We start from the raw sequence: 23,465 nt of genomic DNA, 5'->3' as shown, positions 1-23,465 counted from the left end.
AGGAGCTGTTTTTAGCAGGGTGAAAGGGACAGTGCAGAAATCGATATCCCCAAGCACATGTGCCACGGGAAGCTCTCCAGATTCCCCTTCTCTGACCATATACGGCTAATCCCAAATTACAGACAATAAATTACTGCTGATTACAAGGAGGGGGGGGACTAAAAAAAAAAAAAACACCCAAAAAACTGGTCAAGAAGAAAAACAAACCCAAGAAACTGTAATAAACCCTGCTAGAACAGCCTGGCCTGGCTGTGGTGGGAAAATCCAGCAAGGAGCTGTGCTTGGGCACAGGCTGTGCTCCAGGAGGGCAGGGAAGGGCTGGGGAGGTTTATCCTTGGCTACTTTTGCTCTGGGCTGATCCACTCCAAATCCAGAGGTTCTCTCCAGGTATGTGCAGCCTGGCTCCTGCTGCACAGGGATTTTCTCCCTGGAATCCTGGAGAAAATCCCTGGCATTGAACCTTCCCCTTTCCTTGGGCAGCTGAGGCTGAGGGGGAAAAGGGAGCAAGCAGCATGACCCTCCCAGAGTCTGTGAGACTGTGGTCAAAACCTGAAGGTTCTGTGTATTTTACGAGCACATTTCATGTCTTTCAGCCTCTCCAGGTCTGCAAAGGGCTTTTCCAGAAATGCAGGTAATAAAAGCCCTTGGATGACGAGGCTGGGAAGCAGAGACAATAATCTCCATGCTCTGGTATTGCTCTAATCCATGTTTTTCTCTTCAACAACACCTAAATTCCACTTTGTTCCAAGTCAGGGACAACTCCCTCAAGCACCTGAACTTTCTTTTCACGGCCACTCTGAAAGGGGGAGAGCTGACAGGGCAAGGGGGAAGGGCTGTAAAGTGAAAAAAAGTAGGCTTAGATTGGATTTTGGGGAAAAATTCTTCCCTGTGAGGGTGGGGAGGCCCTGAACAGGGTGCCCAGAGAAGCTGTGACTGCCCCTGGATTTCTGGAAGTGTCCAAGGCAGGTTGGACAGGGATTGGAGCACCCTGGACAGTGGAAGGTGTCCCTGCTCATGGCAGGAGGTTTGGAACAAGATGAGCTTTAAGATCCTTTCCAAACCAAACCAACTTTCACCTCTGCCTCCATTCCTGACCTATCCTCAGCATCTGGGTGCCCTCTGCTATTTATAAAGAGGCTTTTTGGGGAGGAAAAGGACCTAAAAGGACAGGAGAGCAGCCAGGAGAGCAGAGCCAGGCTCGTACCGGGGTTGAAGAGGACAATGGCTCGCAGGCAGCCCAGCTCTGTCTTGTCCATCAGCATGTCCCGCATTTTGGACACCAGCTCTGTCAGTACTCTGCAGAAGGACAGAGAAAACACAGAGTCAGCACGAAGAACAGAGAGGGAATGAAAAGCCCCAGGTGTCAGAGCCTGAGCAAGAAGCTCCGGTCACGTTTAATGAAGTTGGGGATGGTGCTGGCCTGTGCCAGCTGAGGATGTGGCCTCATTTTCCTCCTCCATCAAAAATAGCTCATTAGGAACATCAATAGTTCCTGTGAGATACAACAGGGACCATAAAAACCGCCTTCATCCATTCACCGAGCGGCTCTGGCACCTGAGAAAGCTGCCTAAAAATAAAAAGTAACAATAAAAACCCACCCCAACAGGTATCTAAAAGTAATTTCCTCTGCTGGTAATTTTTATTGCTCCCTTTGCTCTTACTGCAGGTGTCGGTCTTGAAATATTTTCCACTGATTGCCCAGTTTTTCATGTTAGATCCTGCAGGAAAGTCGTGATCTTGCACTTATGACCTCACAGGAACAAATGATGTCACCCAGCCCCGAAGAACAATTTCCTCACAGAGCGGAGCAGCAAAGGTGATTTGGTTCCAACTCAAGATGAGTCTCAGGGAGAGAAATCAGCGTTTCAGCAGCGTCTGGAGCACGCTGTGGGTCAAACACCCTGCTTTAAAACACTTTCCCAAAGCCTGAGATTAAAGAGCCCTGGGGACACGCCCGTGCAACCTGCTGAGCATCGCCAGGGCCCTTCCACCACGCAAATCAAATCGCGCCTTGGGCCAATTAAAGATGAAAAGGAGCACAGGAGTGGCCTCCTCCTAACATCAGAAGGCATCTGGACCCCATGAGAGGGGCTTTGATTCACTCTGGGCAGCCTCCTCCCTGCTCGGGGTGTTTTTGGCAGCTCCCAGAGGAGGGAATGATGTGATTCCATGGGATGGAGTCCCTCACACTGGGCTCCTCTGAGGAACGGGGGCAGTCTGGAGTGGGGGCAAGCCCAGGGATGTGCAGGCAGGGTGGTGTGAGGTTGTCCTGGGTTGAAAAATGTAACCAAAAATGTGTATTCTATTTTCATCTGTTGAAGTCGGTTGGGAGATTTTGTTCTTTATCTCTTGTAACTCTAGGGGTGGAAAGGGGGTGGATGCCCCCTGTTAATGGACACCTGATAACACCAGATAAGGCAGGGCCTCCTTATCTCTTCCTCCTCTGAGGGACATCCCCTGTGAATGGGCCACTGAAGGCTCTCACAGGACTGATAACATCACCTCATTCCACTGTGAGATGCTCCACCCAGCGGGAGCAGCCAAAGCCTTTCCACGGGATAAAACAGCAATCCCAAACACCAAGGGAGCCGTTCCCACTGGATTCCCAGAGCATGACTGGACCCTTTCTTGAGGATCTTGAAGTAACGGAGCCACAATTGTCACTCCAGGAGGATTTACTTCGGGCTGCTTCCAACAACCTGACCAACAGGATGTCAGGTTTGCATTCTGACTCTGTCAGCGGTCCTTCGTACTATCGCATCTGTCTTATTTTATTTTTATTTTATTTTTATTTTTATTTTTATTGTATTTTTATTTTTATTTTTATTTTTATTTTTACTTTTATTTTAATTTAATTTTTATTTTATTTTTATGTTATTTTTATTTTATTTTTATTGTATTTTTATTTTTATTTTATTTTTATTGTATTTTTATTTTTATTTTATTTTTATTTTATTTTTATTTTATTTTTATTTAATTTTAATTTTAATTTTATTTTTATTTTTTATTTTTATTTTTATTTTTATTTTTATTTTTATTTTTATTTTTATTGTATTTTTATTTTTATTTTATTTTTATTGTATTTTTATTTTTATTTTATTTTTATTTTTATTTTATTTTATTTTTATTTTTATTGTACTTTTATTTTTATTTTATTTTTATTTTTATTTTTATTTTATTTTTATTTTATTTTATTTTTTTATTTTAATTTTATTTTTATTTAATTTTTATTTTTATTTTATTTTTATTTTATTTTATTTTATTTTTATTTTTATTTTTTTTAATTTTTTTAAAATTTTTATTTTATTTTTACCTTTCCTGCCGTTCGCTCTCTCTCTATTAAACTGTATTTCTGACCTGCAGCCCCACTGTCTCTGCCTCCAGCCCCAGCCCACCTGTCGAAGATGGCGCCCACGCCGGCGCTGTGGGCGCTGTTGCGGTGCACGTGCAGCCCCGTGGCCAGCAGGATCCCGTCCTTCACGGCGATGGAGCGGTGCGAGAAGGACGCGATCAGCAGCTCGTTCCACCCTGGGGACGGAAAACACACGAGGTCACAGCCTCGGGGGAGTTTGGGGATGGGTGGTGGCAGAGGAGGGGAGCGTCTCCCCCGCTGGATAATGGAGCCAGCTTCTTCTTGGATGTCAGGGCAGGAAAAAGCCATGGAGAACGCAACTCACTAAAAATAAAGCTAATAAAGGCAGCAGTTTCCTCTATAAACCGTGCAGACATTGAGCAAACAGCTGTGCCTGGAGCTCCCCGTGGGTGTGGAGCCCTGAGCTCCCCTCAGCCCCTGTCTCCCAACACTTCCAGCCCTACCAGCTCCTCAAGCTCCTCCTCGGGCCACAAAAGTTCATTCACCTGCCAGAGGGACCATGGAATCTCTGGCTTTCTTTGTGGGTTTGCTGCTCCTGCCATGAAAATACTGGGAGGGGTTGGGTCTGTTCCCTGCACGGTTCCTGTCTGTGACTGCCTCCACGGCTGCTTGGAAAACAGATTTTGGTCTTATTAGCTTTGGGATATAGGAAGGACATCCACAAGCCCAGACCTACAGGGAGGGGGAGATGTGCCCTCCATGTCTTCCAGCTCCCCTTCCCAATCTAACACCTTTTCAATTCCTAAATCCGTCACAGGCTGAGCTCAAGAATTCCTGAAATAAAGCCCCAACGAGAGGAAATGCTGCCAAGCTTGAAGGGTGGAAATCTGGGTGACTTCCAGCCAGGAGCAGCATCTTCAGTAAGACAAGATGGGGTCTTCTGCAACACCCCTGGCCTGAACATGTTCTGGAGTTCCGAAACCTCAGGATATTTGGATTTAGGGATTTTTTTCCCAGGCTGGAAAAGCATCACAACAATATCCTTCACCTCTCCTGCCACAAGAACACCTCTCACTGCCTGGAATAAACACCTGGAATAAACACTTTATTATAAAAATAAAGGCCCATGTGTGCTGTATTTACCTTCTGCTGCAGCCCTGGGCTGTGCCATCAGAAATGTTGACGAGGAATAAAGTTCACTCTTTCCTAAGTGGCCACAGGATGTTTCCACCCCAGCCACGGGAACATTTCTTTGGCTATTTACTGGGTGAGGCCTGGCACTTCCACAGGGATTGCAACACTGAGAAACCCAAGGAGGATGGAGGAGAAGGAGCCTGTTCCCGGGAGGAAGAGGAGCTCCCAGATCCATGGGAATTTGTCCCACAGCAGCTCCAACCAGCAGAAACCAGAGCTGGCTCTCCACACCCAGTCCAAGCTGGGCTTATTCCAGTGAAGGAGCGTTGGCTTCATCAGCATCTTTCACCTGGATTATTCCCACGTAGAGCTGGGATGTTTCAGCTGAAATGGGGAAGATTTTCCCACCTTGGCTTTCACCAGAACATCCCCAAAGAGCCGCCAAGACAGAGGCAAGCAGGAAAAATTCACTATACCCACAGGCAGCAAACTGGAATTGGAGACCAACCAAGCCTGCCTGAGAGTTCTGCACTTCAGCCCGAGCTCTGGGGTGGCAGAGCAGAACTCTGGGACCCCTGTGACTCCTTTGTCACAAACAGGGTGCTCCAGGGATGCTCTGGCTCCTCTGGGATAGGGAAGGCACTTTGGCAGAGCAGTGGCAAATCCAGCTGCCTGCCAAGTTTCCCCACCAGCCCCACCAAACCAGCTGCAGCTGCAGGGATGTAACACTCAGCACCCTTTGCCAGGCTGAGAAAACATCAGGTTATTCCTGTTTCAGCCAGGAAACAAGAAAACCGGTGGAAAACAGGCTTAAAAAGTGAGATTTCCTTCCCTCCCAAACAGCTCAGAGAGGGAGTATTTTTAAATGATTCAGGATTTGAGGGAAGCTGCTGCCAGCCCGTCCAGCACTGCTCCTCCAGAGCTGTGTGCTCCACTTGTTTTGCCTCCCAGGATGCCTGACTGAGGCTCTTAGCTGGATTTTAATGCTTCAATATTTCATGGGCAGCTGTTCTCAGTCACTCAATAATACATCCAGCCGCTGGTTAGAAGACTGGGGAAGGTTATCTGAGGCCCTGGCTTGGATGCTTGGAGCAGGGAGCTCCAGGGAGCTGCTCCAGGTGTTCAGCAGTCCCAGGGCTGGAGCCACCAAGAAATTTGGGATGTGATGGGGTTGCAGTCCCTCTCCTGCTGCCCATGAGTGTGGGGTGAGTCACAAACAGAGAACACAGGTCTGGAATTCTCCAGTTCCAGGTTTAATCAGCTGCCTGCTAAAGAGAGGGGAAAACCTGAGGCTGCCATGGTGGGTTTGGGTTTCACTTCCCAAAAGGAAAAGGCAGAGCTTTGTCTGAATCCAGCTCTTTGCAGAAAGCCCTCAAAGATCCCTACACAGAGGCTTCCCTGCTCATCACTCTCACAAGAGGCTCTAGAAATCCTCTTCAAATCCACATTTTGGATGTTCCAAAGGGCCCAGAGCCAGCTCTGGCAAAATCCATGAACTCCTTCCCCCAGGGGCTGCAGGAGCCATCCTGGAAGGGTGCAGGAGCTGGACAAAAGTGAATTTGGGGGAAATAAAAGGAACTTTAAAGTCCCTGGCTTACAAAGAGCTTCAAGCCTCCAACACATCCTCCCTGAGCTCTGCTCCTGATTTCTTGCCCTCCCTGAGCTTTGTAGAGCAGCAGGAGCTTGAATTCACTCAACAGGGGGAGACCCTTCCTACAGCCAACTGCTTCCCACCTCCCAAATCCTGCTCCTGCAGCCCCCCTGCTGCACAAGGAAATTTAAAATAAGCCCTGAGAGTTCTATTTTCATCTTGGTGGGTGGGAGAAGAAGTGAGATGTACTTTCCTCTCCTTTCTGGTTTTAATTATGATCAAACATTTCAGTTTGATGGCATTTCACGGGGGCCTGAGCCTGCCTGCTCTTTCAAGCCCCAGTTTGGGAGGAAGGCAGAGTTTAACTCCTTTGGTTTAAGTCACCCAGCACCCATCTCTGAGTTTCTCACAGATCAGAAATGAAGCTGGGCCATTTTTCAACTGATTGGCCACATTTTGGACCCAACTCAGCAACACATCCCATGGAAGGCTTTTAAAATCCGAACGATCAGAGTCTGTCAGGAACCAGTTAAAGATTTTTCAAGCTGCCAGGACCCACGTGGGGACAGATGTCACTCACCTGCTCTGAGCAAGATGACCTGGTCATCCAGGGGCAGCTCGGAGAAGTGGGGGATCCTCTTGGCCCACTCCACCAGGGTGAAGAGCTGCTTGTCTGCTGCCTGGCAGATGTTTGTCACCGGGTCATTGGGCTGCCAAAAAAAAACCAAAAAGGAAGGAAAATAAGAGCTGGAAAAGCTTGGAAAAGGCAGAGTGAGGAGCAGAGAGGCTGTTCAGCCTGCCTGCCATGCCTGAGGTGGATGTTATCACTCACAGGCAGAGGAAGGGATCTGGCTGCTCCACCACAAGGGCTGTAATAGTTTTTTAGCAAGCCCCAAAATGGGAACTGGGAGTGCTGAGACTCCATATCCATCACCCTGACTGATGAATCCAAGCAGCTCCAGCCTGGGGAAGGGCAGACTCCAGCATCTCCCAGCTCGATAAACCAGCACCAGAGGGGGCATTACAGAAAAAAAAAAAAGAAAGAGAAAACCCTTTCCTTTGAAATATTATCCAGTAACAGAAACCATCTGCTCCTAAGGAGGACAGTCAGCCTAAACACACCAAATCCCTGTTTAAAGGAACTGCTCACAGCTCAAGTGGATTTGTGATTAGGAACTGGAAGAGCCTGTTTAACCCTGGTCCAAGAGTGTCTGTGGGGTTTACCTCTGTGGACAGGGATGTATGAGCCCTTCCCTTCTCCCACTGTAATCCCTGCTGATATCCAGCAGCCTGGACTGTACAATCAGCTTCTTTCCATGTCCTTAAAAGAGCAGTTTCCAAACTGGAGGAGAAGTGTTTACCTCCCCCCTGGCTTGCAGGGGGCAGGGCTGTGGAGTCAGAGGAAGAGCAGACACGGATGTCAGTGTACACTGACATTTAGGGATTAGCACCCTTGTCTCCCACACAGAATGGGTTAGGAGGGACCTCAAAATCATCTGCCATGGGCAGGGACACCTTCCACCATCCCAGGTTGCTCCAAGCTCCACTCAGCCTGGCCTTGGGCAATTCCAGGGATGGAGCAGCCACAGCTTCTCTGGGCACCCTGTGCCAGGGCCTGCCCACACTCCCAGGGAGGAATTTTTCCCTGGTATCTGCTCTAACCCCACTCTCTTTTAGTTGGAATCCATTCCCCTCTGTCTGTGTGTGTCAGTGAACCCTGAACCCCCTCTCAGGCTGGGCAGCACCGCGCTGCCAAGCCACCCTCAGAGCCGTGCCCACACCCCTGCCCAGGCCCTGGCAGCAGCCCCAAAGCTCTGTGCCTCAGTGGCCAACATCTCCCATCCTCCAGGCTTAAAATAGCCGGGATTTGGCACGCTCAGGGCACCTGCCCTGGAGGTATTTCCACCTGTCGCGTGCAGAGATGGATGGGCACAGGCTGGCACCGCTTCAGGGATGTGCCCCCTGCTCCCACCCCCTCCACAGCTCCCCCAGGGGTGCAAGGGCACTCCCAGGGAGCTGGAGCTCCTCCCTGAGGAAGGGGATGTGAGCAGGGACTGGGCTTTTCCTGGGAGGAGGAGATCGGATGGGATTTCCTCTGGATAAGGGGAAAAGCCAGGAGTGCGTGTGAGGAGTGGCTCTGCAGGGCTCAGTGCTTCACTGGAAGCACAGGGAACGCTGATATTCAGATGCAGGAAGGGGGAGAAGGGGCACCAGAGGCCCTGAACATCCCCAGCCTCAGGTTATCCCAGATTGCTCAGCCAGGTGGAGAATCCTGGCACCCCAGCGAGGTGGGATGGGGATCATGACTTAGAGGAGACCCCCTGCCCCAGCAACAAGTGCCTGCAGAGCCCCAGAAAAGGGGGAATTTAGATCAATTCGATGTTTTTGCCAAAGATTTCATCCAGCTGGCTCCTGGGCAGGCTGTCACCATGTGCAGGGCTCCAGGTGCCCCAGCCCTGGCTGTCCCTCCATGGGCAGCACAAGCTGTCCCCAGCCTCTGGTGCTCCAAAGCCTCCTCCTCATCCTCAGATGGCAATTCCTGGAACCTCCACGGCTCTTCCCGGCAGAACCTGATCACTGGAGAGTGAGAAGCAGCTGGAAGTGTCCAGAGGGCCCTGCCTGGCTCCAGGAGGGGAATGGCAGTGCTGGAAACCCTCCCTGTGCAGGGCAATCAAATCCCCTCCTGCAGTAAATAGCAAGGGCACGGTGCCGGGGTGTGACAGAGCCAAAGGGCACCTGATCTTCCTGGAAAACTGGAGCTTGGAGGAATCTTCCAGAAAATGAGGACTTGAAACCAGACCTTCCAAGGCCAGCTAAGACCTAGTGGGGAGGACAGCTCTCAGTTACAGGCTTTGCCTTTCCGTGGCCAGGAGCCCGGCCCAGGCCCTGCTTACAGGGCAGGAGCACAAATTCCCAAATTCCCAGAGCAAAGCCACCCCTGGGACAGGGACATGGCAGAAGGTGACAGCCACAGACACGAGAGCCTGGAGTGACAGGACAAGGGGGAACGGATTCCAGCCAAAAGAGAGTGGGGTTAGAGCAGACACCAGGGAAAAAGTCCTCTCTGTGAGGGTGGGAGACCCTGGCACAGGGTGCCCAGAGAAGCTGTGGCTGCTCCATCCCTGGAATTGCCCAAGGCCAGGCTGGATGGGGCTTGGAGCAACCTGGGATGGTGGAAGATGTCCCTGCCCATGGAAGGAGATGATTTTAAAGTCCTTTCTAACCCATTCTATGTGAGAGACAAAGGTGCTAATCCCTAAATCACCCTGCCAGCCCCACCCCAGCCTGGCACAGCCAGCAGAGGATGTCCCTGCAGGTCACCAGCAGCTGAGCAGCAGAGACACAAATCAAAGCACCCAACACACCCAACAGCAAACAGCTCGTGTTCCCCCGTGTTTATCAGGGCTGGATTTGCCTTTCCATCACCTGGGCTCTGGGGGAGGGCAGCAGCTCCTGTCTCCCCTCTCCTCATCCTTTGGTGGCCTCGTCACCAGGAGCTGCTGATCTCATCCATCTGCTAAACCTGCTACAAATGTCACCTCGGCGGCTCGACAATAATAGGGCATTTCAACAAGCCTCCTGCTTCTATTTAGATGCAACACACATCCTTGTTCACAGTAATGCGTGTTGAATTATGCAGGAACCGGCTTTCAATTTGCTACAAGAGGCTGAGGAGACGCGGTGCCAGACGAAGCCATTTATTTCAGCTCGCTCTCTGGGGTTTGTTTTCGAGTCAGCACAACGCTGGCTCCAGCTCCCCTGAAGGATTTTTAATCCTGAGAGCAGTCAGAGCCTCTCTGAGCCCCTCACTAACTCCTGGAAAAAAAAAAAAAACCTTTAAAGCTTCGTGGTGATGGGATCCTCCTCTAAAATGCAGGTGAGGCTTTATACCTGATTCTGGACCTGATTCTGGACCTGATTCTGGACCTAATTCTTTCCCTGATTCTAAATCTGGTTCTGGACCTGACTCTATATCTGATCCTGGACCTGATTCTAGACCTGATCTTGGACCTGATTCTGCAGAGTTTCACTGAGGGATTGGCTCTGTCAATACCACAAAGCTTGAATGTCCAGAAGCCACCTAAGAAATCCCAAGAAAATCTATCTTTGCAAAAAGAGCATCCCAAAAACCCAGTTAGACCTCTCCTGACTCCCAGATCCCTCACAGAATTCTGCTGGAAGTGACCCCAAGGATGTTCTATTTCCAACCCCCCCACCATGGGAAGGGATTTCTGACTCAAACCCTCCAAGCCTCACATAAAGAGAGGGATGAAAGTGTTGCTGTAACAGAAAACAAACACTGCAGAGTCCTTGCACTTGCTTGGAATAGCTGCATTTCATCGGCTCAGCCTCGCAGCAGGAATTGCACAGGGATATTTCAGTGCTCGAGCCTGCTCTCTTGGCTCAGCCTGCCCAAATGTTGGCACAGTTCAGCCTCTGAGTCCCTCAAAGGAGTTTGTGGCAACCAGGAGATGCTCCCCAGTGCAGCCTCAGCTGCTGTTTTTCAGAGGAATTCCTCTATTCCCCCTGCTTTCACAGGAAAAAGGAGTTTATAGGAGTGGGGACTGCACCCTGAACACTGCCTGGGCTGCAGAGGGTCTGTCCTAGAAATGGAATTTCAGAGGAGGGTTTGGCTCTCACATTAGGAGGCTGCTGCTTTGCAGGGAGATTCCCTCACTCTCCACAGAATCCCAGGCTGGTTTGGGTTGGAAGGGACCTCCAGACCCTCTCATTCCATGGCAGGGACACCTCCACCAGCCTGCTTTTTTTTTTTTTTTTAATTACTGCATTTACATTTTTAATATTCCCAGTAAAGAACTGTTATTCCTATTCCTATTAAAATATTCCCATATTTTTGCCTGAAAGCTCCTAATTGCAAAATTATAATAACTTGAAGGGAGGATGGGGTTTTACACTCTCCATCCCAAGCGAAACTCCGGTTTTCCCTGACACACACTTGGTCTTACTTGGTCTTTCCCTGGCAGACACTGCATTTACATTTTTGATATTCCTAGCAAAGATCTGTTATTCTTATTCCTATTAAAATATTCCCATCTTTTTTCCAGAAATCTCCTAATTGCAAAATTACAATAACTTGAAGGGAGGATGGGGTTTTACACTCTCCATCCCAAGCAAAACTCCGGTTTTCCCAGACAGACACTTGGTCTTTCTTGGTCTTTCCCTGGCAGACACTGCATTTCCATTTTTAATATTCCTAGTAAAGATCTGTTATTCCTATTCCTATTAAAATACTCCCATATTTTTGCTTGAAAGCTAATTGTAAAATTATAATAACTTGAAGGGAGAGATGGGGTTCTACACTCTCCATCCCAAGCGAAACTCCATTTTTCCCTGACAGATCCCTGTTTTTCCAAACCCAAGGCAGGCTCCTCACCGAGCTGGGTGTCAGGCCCATGTTGGCCTCGATGTAGGTCTCTGTCTTTGGCTCCACGGCCAGCTCAGCCTCCAGGATCTTCTCCACGGGCATGTCCTCGTTGGCGCTGCTCGTGGACTCCACCTCGTTCTCGTTGCGGTCCTTGCCCCGCTGCCTCTCCTCCTGCACGGCTGCGAGGGACAGGCAGGGACGGGGGCAGCGTTGTGGACACGGCACAAAAAGCAAAACAGACTCGGTTAGCACGGCTGGTTTGACAACTGAGACACCACAGCAGGAGCAAACAGGGCTTTGAAGATTACAGAAGATGGGATTAAAACCTGCTTACGAGAGGAGAAGAGATTCAAGCAAAACTTCTGCAAGCAGAAGGTGTGTGAGTTGTCTGTATGGTCTTTAACCTGATTATTGTAGTGGGAAATTATCAACCTTGGTTAATATATGGTATATAAGATGTTAGAAAATCTGAGTAAAATTGAATTCTGATCGCTGAATCAGTCCTCCTGTCTCTCTATCAATTGTCAGTATAGCATCAGTGTCACCACACGGGTGACAAAAACCCCAAATTACCCTGCAGCAACATCACCCCCTCTGTGTCTGCTCCCAGTGTGGCCAGACTGGGATATCCCAGGGAATGTGGGGTTTGGGGAAGGCAGGGAGCAGCTCCAGGCTGGGATATCCCAGGGAATGGGAGGTTTGGGGAAGGCAGGGAGCAGCTCCAGGCTGGGATATCCCAGGGAATGGGAGGTTTGGGGAAGGCAGGGAGCAGCTCCAGGCTGGGATATCCCAGGGAATGGGAGGTTTGGGCAGCTCCAGGCTGGGATATCCCAGGGAATGGGAGGTTTGGGCAGCTCCAGGCTGGGATATCCCAGGGAATGGGAGGTGTGAGCAGCTCCAGGCTGGGATATCCCAGGGAATGGGAGGTTTGGGGAAGGCAGGGAGCAGCTCCAGGCTGGGATATCCCAGGGAATGGGAGGTTTGGGCAGCTCCAGGCTGGGATATCCCAGGGAATGGGAGGTTTGGGCAGCTCCAGGCTGGGATATCCCAGGGAATGGGAGGTTTGAGCAGCTCCAGGCTGGGATATCCCAGGGAATGGGAGGTGTGAGCAGCTCCAGGCTGGAAGATCAGCTCTGTGTGTGCTCCCCAGGAGCAGTGGAACAGCCCCCAGTGCAGGGCTCTATCCAGCAGTCTGGAAGCCCGGGGTTTGCCCCAGAGGGACATCTCACATCCTCTGCACAGGACTTTTTATGGAATCCCAGAACAGTTTGGGCTGGGGCTCTGAGGGTCTCAAGTCTCAGGTGGGGGAGGCACAAAGCTTGTTGGACAGGAGCTCCATGCAAACCTCCATCCTGCCTGAGGCTGGGGCAAGCCCCAGACAGACAGGAGAGACCTGTCCCAAATCCTGTGGGGTGGGAATGTGGGAATGATCTCTCCAGCAGCCTGTCACATGCTGCTGAGTTATATCTGAGCAGCTCAGAGATGAAAAACACTCACTAGATGCTAATAACATTATTATTATTATTATTATTATTATTATTATTATTATTATTATTATTATTAACCTCCCCTGGAAACTGGCACACACTTTTCCTACACCTTGGAAAGCAGTTCTTTGCAGTTTCAATGGGAACTCTCTCTTTCTCCATCACCTTGTCACAGACCCCAAATCCCACACTTTTCCACACACCACTGTTTCCCACAGCACATTTCAGCCCACTCTGCCTGAGAACAGCCCAAGCATCTCTGGCCACAAAACACAACTCTCTGAACTCACCCAGCTCTCTGCTGAGGCACTCCAATAATGTAAAACCTGGTATTTATTGACAATTACCCCAGCACTCCCTCCCTGCTGCATTTGAAGCTGGTTATGGGATGTTCAGGCAGAGCAGCAGGGGCACAGGAATTGTTTGGAGGAAACCAGAGCTGCCTGTAACACAACGAGGCTTTTCAGACCATCAGTGGGACCAGCTCTATGCCAAGCACAAAACCAAACCCTACAACACGAAACTCCAGGAGAATAAAATAAAACAAACCCCAGGAAACTGAGCCACGGGCTGAAGGATCTCTCTGGCTGTTGATCCCATTAACCCACTCCTGGAGCTGATTCCCAGGGCTCCCCCTCCCTTCCCTCAGCGCTGCTGTTTGCTGCACGTCAACACAGCTCAGGCTCCTCCACGTGAAAGCTGTTATGCAAAAAGGCAAGAGGTTCCTTTCTGCAAACTGCTCTGAAGTCACACAGGCTGCAGAGGCTCCCCAGCCCCACCAGCACAGCCAGGTGAACTCACATTTGTGTTGTGGCTTTTGTCCAAGCCTGCTTTAGTTTCACCCCTCCAACCCCACTCCTGCTTCTCCAGTCATCAGAGAGAGGGAAGATTTTGCTTAATGCCAACCCGTCCTCAGCAGCACAGATGCACCAAGATTCCTCTGGGCACACTGGAGGAGATGAAACACCTACTAAATAACACAAAATCCTGAGAGAAAGGCAAACCCTCCACAAAGGGGGTCTTATAAAAAGACTTAAATGCCGAAGTGTTGGTGGAGATTTGCAGCACTCTCAAGGATGAAGGTGCAAAGTTGGGATCACTGGGGTCACTCCACCATGGGGTTAACCCCAAAAACACATCCTCGTGCTGGACACTGGGATTTGTGGCAAAGCACTGCAGAGGTCTGGGCAGACAGGGGCTACTTGAAGCCTTCAATCTGCAAATCTCAACCTCATCAGTGCCACATTCCTGGCCTGAAGAGTCAGACACACTTGAGGGGGTGTAAGAGAGGATCTTACAGGGCACCTTGGCTGTGATGAGGCTGAACCCAGCTGACACAAACAACACAAGAGACAGATGGGCAGACATCAGACACGTAAGGAGTTCTTGCTATTGATCCCAGCTCGGAGCTGCTGCAGCAGAGACTCGGTGCTGCAGCTCCCTGCAGAGCTGCTCAGGGCACAGCTGACTCATCCCAGCTCAGCCCCACGCACAGCCGGCCTGGCTGGCTGACACCCCGGGCACAGCAGATGGCACAGGCCCACCCAGCAGCCAAAGATAAACCCAGCCCTCACCAGGAGCTGTTATCTGCTCTGCTACACCCGCGCTGCCGAGCCCAGCAGCCTCCTCCAACTGCAGGATGAGTGTGGGATCACTTTGGTATCGCCTGCATCCATCCCTCATCCATCCATGGATCCATGAATCCATCCATCATCCATCCATGAATCCATCCATCCATCCATCCCTCCATCCATCCATCCATCCATCCATCCATCCATCCACCCATCCATCCATCCATCCATCCCTCATCCATCCATCCATCCATCCCTCATCCATCCATCCATCCATCCATCCATCCATCCATCCATCCCTCATCCATCCATCCATCCATCCATCCATCCATCCATCCATCCATCCATCCATCCCTCATCCATCCATCCATCCATCCATCCATCCATCCATCCATCCATCCATCATCCATCCATCCATCCATCCATCCATGGATCCATCGATCCATCCATCCATCCCTCCATCCATCCATGGATCCATGGATCCATGGATCCATGGATCCATGGATCCATCCATCCATCCATCCCTCCATCCATCCACCCATCCATCCATCCATCCATCCATCCATCCATCCATCCATCCATCCATCCATCCATCCATCCATCCATCCATCCATCCCTCATCCATCCATCCATCCATCCCTCCATCCATCCATCCCTCATCCATCCATCCATGGATCCATCCCTCATCCATCACCTTGTTCTTCTCAGCTTCCCAACAAGGCTGATTTTCCTGAGGGTTTTGATCGGCAGTTTGGGTCTATCCACCCCAAATGCAGGAGCTGAGGCAGGAATTTGGCCAGAAACCCTCTCCTGCAAGGCAGAGCTCTCCCAAGCCATGGCCACCCCTGTTTCCAGAGCTGAGCTTCCCAGCCCTCTCTTTCGTGCTGATGGCTGTGCCAAAGCTTTTGTTTTCCTTCAAGGAGCCTCGGATGGCTGAGAGCTTTCCCAGGCTGGTTTTCTAAACATAAGGGAAGCATTTGAATCTTGCAATCCACTTGAGGAGAAAAAAAAGATGCAGTTGGAGAGCTCAGAGAGGCAGCCCCACCTCCTCCAGCTATGTCTGAGCCGAGCCAAGGACAGAAGCCTGTGTTTTCCATGGCACCTGATGAAGAGCCTCTCCTGTTATTCTGCCTGATTTGGTCTGTACTTGCCTCAGGCCAGTTGCTGTCATGTTTCACCTTGAGCTTCTCCAGCCCATCTGCACTTCCCCAGGCCATGGCACAGCAAGACATGGAGCCCCTTGTGTCCAAGGCACTCCTTGGTGACCTCTCGTGCCTTTAAAATCCAAAATGTCTCGTCCTGTGGGTTGCAGATGAGCCTCAGCTACCCAAGCCTGAGGGCTGATGTGCCAAAATGCCAGATCCATCCTCTGCAGGTGTCCACATCACGCTGGACACCTTGGCTCTGCTCGTGGGGCAGCATCTGATGGCTAAAAAAGCAGATTTGAGGCCATTGCAAAGTGCCACCCAACCCAGCTCTGGTGCCCACAGCAACCCCTGTGGGCAGCCACGTTCGTGGGCACTGCATTTCCGTGCCACAGGAATGCCAGTGGAGGGAGGGGGAGGCCCAAAGGACAGGATTTTCCACAGGGAAAATCTCAGAAATGGTGTTTGTGAGAGGGCAGGAGCAGCACGGGTTTGTTTATTTGCTGGCAGAGACCTGGAGGCTCCAGCAGCTCCAGTGACACCCACCCAGTGTCAATACAGAGCTTTTTGGGACTTAAACCCATCCCTGCAGGAGCAACAGGGCGGGGTTGTTACTTTCCACAGGGAAAGGATAATTCACTCCCCCCAAAAAATGGGATTTTCTCAGGGAAACAGACCCAGTGTCCCGAGAGCACAGGGGGAAGGCACCAAAGCTCAGCCCAGAGAGCCCCAAACCTGCTCAGGTTTAGTTTTCCCCCAGGTGAGTGGCTGGTTATTTATGAGGTGCAGGGTGGGGGTTCTTGGGATTTCTGTTTCTCCCACACTGGAATTTACTGGGCTCTGCTGCCTTTCATGGAGCCACGTCTTTGCTGTGTATCATCAGCATCTTGAAGCGTTTATGCCCCAGGTACCTGTTCATATCCAAAATGCCAAGACAGCTGAGAAAACAAATTCAGACAGTGTTTCTTCTGCTTTGTTTTCGTGTGTCACCTATTCTTTTTTTTTCCTTTTCAGAGGTGCAGCCTTATGCTACTGTAAACAACCTCAAAAGCTGCGACACATGAAATAAATGTTGGTTTGTTTTTTTTTCCTCCAACATGTTCAACTGAACGCCGTAATTTTTTTAAGGGATGCAAAATACCATCGTGATAATTAAAAAGTGTAACTTCAGAGTGTTAGAAAGTGGGTTGAAACCTTTGCATGCAGTTAGTTCACAAGAGGAACAGCTCTGGAAAACAGCAACAAAAAATCTCTAGCTCACTTCACTCTCTGGACACTGAGGTATAAACAAACAACAACAAAAGGAGAGAAAACCATAAGCCAAACCCATTTTCTCAACCTAAGAGCATCCTTAAAAACAAAACAAGAAAAAAAAAAAACCCAAACCCAGTATCATTTAACCAGCTGGTTTAAAGAGCAGCACTTTAAAAGGATGTAAGAAACAAGCTCATTAAGCTGGAAGACATTTTCCATTCCAAAATTACTCCTAAAAATAACTGTGCTCTTGAACTCTGCTCCTTCCCCAGGCTGTGGCCACTTGCCTGCTTTCACATTCACTTGGAGGGCGGGCTGCAAACCTGAATTCCTGCTCTTTCTCCCCAGATTCCTCGTGCTCCTGAGGGATGGTCCAGGAGCTGGGATGGCCCAAATTTAAATTTGATTTAAATTTGGGGGATGCACAGCCATGGCAGGGGGATCAGGCACAAGTCCTTCAGTCCCTCTGGACTAAGGGACTGAGCAGCTCCCTGCAGACACAGGGAGGTCTCCAGAGATGCTGCAAGTCCAACCCTTCCCAGGCTGAACCCCTCAGCTTGGCAAGAGAGAGGGGGAAAACCAACCCACAAGCATGGGAAGAGGAAGAATTAACTCAGGCTGTGAAGTTTAATGAAGTCCTGAGAGCAGGCACGCAGCTGGGCAGATGTGCTGGATGCTCCCAGCACGGCTCTGGGTCTCGGCACAGCAGCTGCAGCTGTACCTGCACCTGCATTTGGGAATGGCTTTGGGATCAGCCACGCAGGGCTGCAGGTGCTGCAGGGGAACAGCTCTCTGCTCTCCAGATGGGCTCCAGGACACGCCAGCATCCACTTCCCCCATCTGGCACCAAACCCAGCGCGCAGCCTGGCTGGGGAAGCCCTGCTCCCAACCAGGTCCTGCAGAGCGCGCCTGCCTCTCCCCAGGAGCCCCTCACATCCCGGGGAAGGCTCTGGGAGCCTCTTCCCAAGGGCTGCTCCCTGTCAGGCAGCCCAGGGAGCATGGGAAAGGGTTCCTCGCTGCTATTTCCTGCTGCCTGAGCGATCCCCAGGCGCTGCCAGCGCTGCTGGGGCGGCACCTCCTCACACGGGACAGCCCTGTCACCCCTGCTGTCACCCTGCTGTCACCCTGCTGTCACCCTGCTGTCACCCCCTGCCTCACAAGACCCCCCCACCCCAAGCCCCCCACCTCTTGTGCTCACTGCCACCTCTCCACAAGATCTCTGCCTCCCTGATCCCAAGGCAGTTTCTGCTTTTTCCCTTTCTCTCTCCCTTCCCAAGGCTGCTGATGCACGGGCAGCTCAGACCCCAGCGAGGAACAGACCGAGCAGGAGAGAGTTCAACTCCTGGATGCAAACAGCCACCCCCACAATAATAATCCCTGCATTAGTCAAGATCCCTGATGGTAATCTTAATTTTGTTGACTATCCGGTATTTAGTAGGAGACAGAGTACAAAAAAAACCCAAAGCCTCACACAGCTGGAAGAAATTCACAGGGGAAGAAAAACGTTCCCAGTTCTTATTTATCACGGCTGCAGTCAGAGAGAGAGAGGCTCGTGCAGAATGTCAGGATCTCTGTGACGTGTTCCTAACAGGGAACAGCCAGAGGAGACCCACACAGCAGGAGGAATCCTCTGCTCCTGCAGGCTTTCCTCACTTTAAGCCAAGGTTTGTAGCCCTGAAGGGTCCACGCTGCTGCTTCTGCCCTGGCTGGGCACAGGGTCCATCCCTCTGTGTCTGCTCTTGCCATGTTCACCTGGAAACACCTCAGCTCTTGGGATCAAACCCTTCCAAACCTCCATCAGGAAGTCCCAACATTGACTGGGATAAAACCCCTCTGCTGATTTTACTTCTCTAATCCACCTTCTCCCCTGATAACCCCTTTCCTTTCACCCTCTTTACACTGAGCACAGCCTTGGCTCTCCCTCCTCCTCCCAGCATCACCCTGCAGGTCACAGCCCAGCCCTGCCTCTCACTTTAGAGGTTTTTGTTGGGCTTCCACCACATCCCAGTACCTCTGGGCTACAGGAGAGACACTTCCCAGCAGGAATCTGCTGTGCCTTTATGCAGTTATAAATTAGGTCTCCAGAGCAAGATGTTTTTTAGGGAAATGAGGCCCGTAACCCGGGCTCTGTCACTTAAAAGATACAAGAGTTTATGCTAGAGGATAAAAAGCCAGCTGTGTTGTGAGTATTTAGGCAAAAGGAATTAGCAGTGCGGGATTTAGCCCAAAACTCTTCCCCAAAATAGAGGTGGGAGTGATGAGAGGACAATTCCAGTCAGCTGGGCTGGGTGCAGTGAGAAGAGAAAAGAAAATCTTTTTTTGACAGATCAGGTGGACATCAATGTGAAATTCAGGAGCTGCTCAGAACCAGAGCTCAGCGAGATCCAACTTCTGGCTTTCAGCTTTGGGACAACTGAGACATTTCTATGAGACACTGATTTTTTACGTTTATAACGAGAGACAGGGGAGTTATTCCAGCTTTCCCTATGTGGGGATTATGCCTGAATCATCTAATGATGACTGTCAAATCACCAGTTCCTGCCCTTCCCCAACGCTGCCCTCACCAGATCCATCAGCACTGCCTGAGCGCGCTCCTGGAGTCACCAGGATCCCATCTGTCACACTTTCAAATAATTGTCTGATCATTATGAATTCATTTGCTATTCATTGTGATAATGTTAATCAAGATGAATTAATAGAGTCCTCACACTGTACGTGCTCCCTGGGGACTTCCACCACCACTTAGAAATTAATTAATGGACCTGTAATTTTTAGCGGTGCTGCCCATGCAATCAGCGCTAACGCAGGCACGGAGCAGGTACCTGCTCACAGGGTGGCAGAGTTCCAGCGTTCCTGCTGCTCTTCCCAGCCCTACACACCTTGCTCTGGGGGGCTGGAAGGGATCTGGGTCTCCAGCTGCCTGTGGAAGGCTCTGGGTGCAGCGCCAGGGGAAGGGGATGCTCTGTATTTCTCCCCCTGAACACACAGGAGAATTCTTGGCTTCTTTTTGGTCACCTGAGTCCCCCCATGGCTCAGGTTTTGGCTCAGGTTTTGGCTCAGGTTTTGGCTCAGGTTTTGGCTCAGGTTTTGGATCAGGTTTTCCTCATCCCGCTGCACATCTCCCATGGGATCCAGTATTCCCCACTGCTCTGCACCCAGGGCAATGCCAGCCCTCACTCCTGCCCTGCCCTGAACGCCTCAATGCCTCCATTTAATGCTCTCTGGGGCAGGAACATTTGTTTTGAGCACCGAAGGGTTAAGCTCAGCAGGACAGGGGGGTCCCCTGGGTGCCCTGGCAGTGTCCCCACACCTCCAGCACAGACAGCTGTGACACTTGGTGCCTCTGGTGCTTAGGGAACCCCATAAAGTGAGAGTGGCAGGGCTTGCCCAGCACTCAGAGCAGCTCCAGCAGTGCCCCCTTTAATCCACGCTCCAGACAGGGCTGAGAGCTCTTCAAAGGCTCCCAGGCTGGAGCTGCCTTTATCAGCCTGTCAGGGAGGCGAGTGTGGCTCTGGAGATGTAAGGGGAGAAAGCAGCTCAGAACTGGGGTCACCCTCACGTCGTGTCTGCTAAAAGCCTGTTCTGCCAGCAGATCAGAACAGACGCAGCCAGCATTTAAAAAGATCGTTTAAAAGAGGCACTGCCGGGGAAGTTCAGATCCTAAATTTAAATTTCAGCATGGGAAGAGCTGTCTTAAAGAGACTGAATTTCTTTCTTCCCAATGAGAAAAAAAAAATGCAGCACTGGATTAGGTGGTGAGGCCCTGGCACGGGTGGCCCAGAGAAGCTGTGGCTGCCTCATCCCTGGAAGTGTCCAAGGCCAGGCAGGGGTGGGAAGTGTCCCTGCCCATCACCTCAGCACTGCTCTGGACTCAGTGCTGCTCCAGAGAACACAGGAGGCTCTGGAGGCCACAGGATGCTCAGGCTGTGATGCAAAAGCGAAATACAAACAGAGATTGGAGCCCTTGGCCAGGCTGACACCCCCTCTTGGTGCCCACCTGTGGGAAGTGGATTTGTAGAGGATTCTTAAAATCTGACACAAAGCTCACATGGTCTTGTGCATCACTCTGAGACAAAGCATGCTGACTTAGAAAGGCCATGGAATAGGACAGACATTGTTGAGAGAGAAACTGAACGAGGAACAAGTTCCAAATGATGACCTTGCAAACAGATTATGTATTTTAGAGAAATACAACTATGAAAGATGTATTGTGGCAAGACCAGTGGGGTATTTTAACACATGATTGGTTTAGAAACGTTGGCAGCATTATGTGGCAAAAGCTGATAGGACAGAATGTACTGGAATTAGCAAACAATTTTGCTCCTGATTTTGATGGTGTGAGTTGTAACATCTGTACCTGCTGGGATTCTGAAAACTTAGATCTTAAGCTTTCAGTAATTTATACGGGGCAAGATGGAGACTTCAGGGTGAAGGTTAGTTGTTCTTTTTTCACCTTCTTCCTTCTTCTTCATGGTTTTGGGTGGTTTTTCCTTACTGGGTGAAAGTGTCTTGGGTGGTCAGTTATTGTGTTAAAAGTATAAATAATACAGGTGTCACCCCGTTATTGGGCAATTATCGCCTAAATAACCTTGGAAAGAGCCAGAGGCAGCCATGTCATCTCCATTTCCCACTTTGTCAGCTACAACTCACAACTCAAGTGACTCTACTTTAGGTAAGAATTAATAAATACCTGAGTCAGAACATGAAAACGACGCTCCACACATTAACCAAGGAAAATCCTCACACATACCACCCCACCACACTGAAACACCCCATCTCCGGGTCAGAACAACAGGTTTTTCTGACACCCACCGAGGTCCCTGCAGCACCCCTGGGTGCCCTGGGCAGGCCCTACCTTCTCTCTTCATGCCCATGGCCAGACACTTCTGGTAGCGGCAGTACTGGCAGCGGTTGCGCTGGCGCTTGTCGATCAGGCAGTCCTTGTTGTCCCGGCACGTGTAGGTCAGGTCCTTCCTCACCGTGCGCTTGAAGAAGCCCTTGCAGCCCTCGCAGCTGTAAACCCCATAATGTTTACCTGTGGGAGAGGTAAAACTCAGGTTTAAAGGTGGTCCAAGCCTCTTTCTTTGCCAGCAGGTTCCTCTCAGGGGATGCGTTTTGGGGTGTGGGGAGCAGAGGGTTTTTGGAGATGGAGAAGGGTTGGTTGGTTTGCACCCACCCATGGGTGACATCCCGCCCTCCATCCAGGGAATTTCCTGCCATCCAGGCCATTCCTGGGCCGTGCAGCAGGGCTGGGGCAGTGCAGCAGTGGAACAAGGAGCCCTGTGCCCCCGGGAGCTCTCAGAACCCCCACAGCAGGCACACAGCCCAGCCTGCTCTGCCCCGTGTTCCCACCCTCCACTTCCAGCCTGGAGCATGGGAGGGGTCCCAAAGGGCTCACAAACCAGGCAGCCAGAGCTCTTCTGGAGCAGGAGGCTTTTAGAAAAGTAGAATAAAGGGAATTAGCACACCCTGATCTCCCAGGAGTGAGAAACTCCATGTCAGGAGCATCTTTCCCTGTGGCACTGTGACAGTACCAGTGTGGATCACAGCATGGGAGAGGGAGGACACACCTGATGATTTGTTTGCCACTAGGGTGAGGATGTGACCCCACTGCTGAACAGGGACCTGGCGTCTGCTGGCTCAGCTCCTCACCCCCTGCTGTAAGGCACAGGCATGTCCCTGTCCCAAAGGAGAGCTCCTGGAGCCAAGGGACAATGCCAGGGGGCACCCACCCCCCCCAGCCTGCTGCCCCAAGCCCCTCACCCGAAGATCTGTCCCCGCAGATGGCACATATGTGCTTGGTGAAGGAGGCCATCGTTCCTGAGGGATGTGCTGGCACTTTGAGGACCCCGTTGAGCCCCAGGGGTGGTTTGATGTCTTCTGTGCTGGTGACGGAGTTCATGGGCGAGTTGAGCTGTGGAGGGACAAGCACAGGGCTCAGCTGGGGACAGGGGGACACGGGGCTGTGTCACTCAGACACAGGACAGCAGGGACAAGCAGGGGACAGGCTTCCAGTGGGGACCAGCATGGCTGAACCAAGAGGATTTGGGCACAACGGCCCTCAGCCCAAAGGCACAGCCCTCATCTGCCCTGGCACAGGAGGTGGGGTGGCTCTGAGCTGGCAGCAGGGTGACACAAGGGCAGGACATGGCCTTGCCCACCCAAGAAAGATGTTTGTCCACGATTTAATTGGAAAGCAAGTTCCTCCTGCACTGCCCCAGCACAGCCCCCACAGCCAGGGGTCAGCAGCCACCCCAGTTTCACACCAGCATGGGACCCAGGGAAGAGGATCTGCAGAGGGAGAGCTGCTGGCTGAGCCCTTGCGTGGGTGATGAAAGGCAGGACACTCTCGTTTAGCTCTGCAATTTATAGATATCCCTTTGGCATTATCTCCCCAAAGGAAAGCTTCACGGCAAATAAACACATCCCAGATGCGACAGGGCCTGGATTCCAGAGCTGGAGTGGGTGGGACACGTCCCTACAACTCCCAAATGTCTCTCCTTCCTTTCCTTGGCCCCCAACGAGCAGAGAATTGGGTGGAACTGGTGCTGGCACCATGGCACTGCTGTGGAGTGAAGGGCTCC

At 51.0% G+C, this 23,465-nt stretch overlaps 1 protein-coding gene across 1 annotated transcript in view; it reads right to left on the bottom strand.

Annotated features, from left to right (window-relative positions):
* RXRA (retinoid X receptor alpha) overlaps nt 1-23,465 on the bottom strand; it is a 102,524-nt gene that overhangs the window by 5,884 nt on the left and 73,175 nt on the right. The window contains exons 3-8 of the mRNA XM_063408923.1: nt 22,645-22,795; nt 21,737-21,916; nt 11,434-11,603; nt 6,619-6,748; nt 3,396-3,528; nt 1,205-1,296 (exon numbers count right to left, since the gene is read on the bottom strand). Coding sequence (XP_063264993.1) covers nt 1,205-1,296; nt 3,396-3,528; nt 6,619-6,748; nt 11,434-11,603; nt 21,737-21,916; nt 22,645-22,795 — 856 coding nt within the window. The remainder of the gene's footprint in view (nt 1-1,204; nt 1,297-3,395; nt 3,529-6,618; nt 6,749-11,433; nt 11,604-21,736; nt 21,917-22,644; nt 22,796-23,465) is intronic.

This window comes from Prinia subflava, chromosome 12, assembly GCF_021018805.1.
Source record: "Prinia subflava isolate CZ2003 ecotype Zambia chromosome 12, Cam_Psub_1.2, whole genome shotgun sequence".
Taxonomy (NCBI): Eukaryota; Metazoa; Chordata; class Aves; order Passeriformes; family Cisticolidae; genus Prinia; species Prinia subflava.
This window is presented reverse-complemented; position numbering and strand designations above follow the sequence as displayed.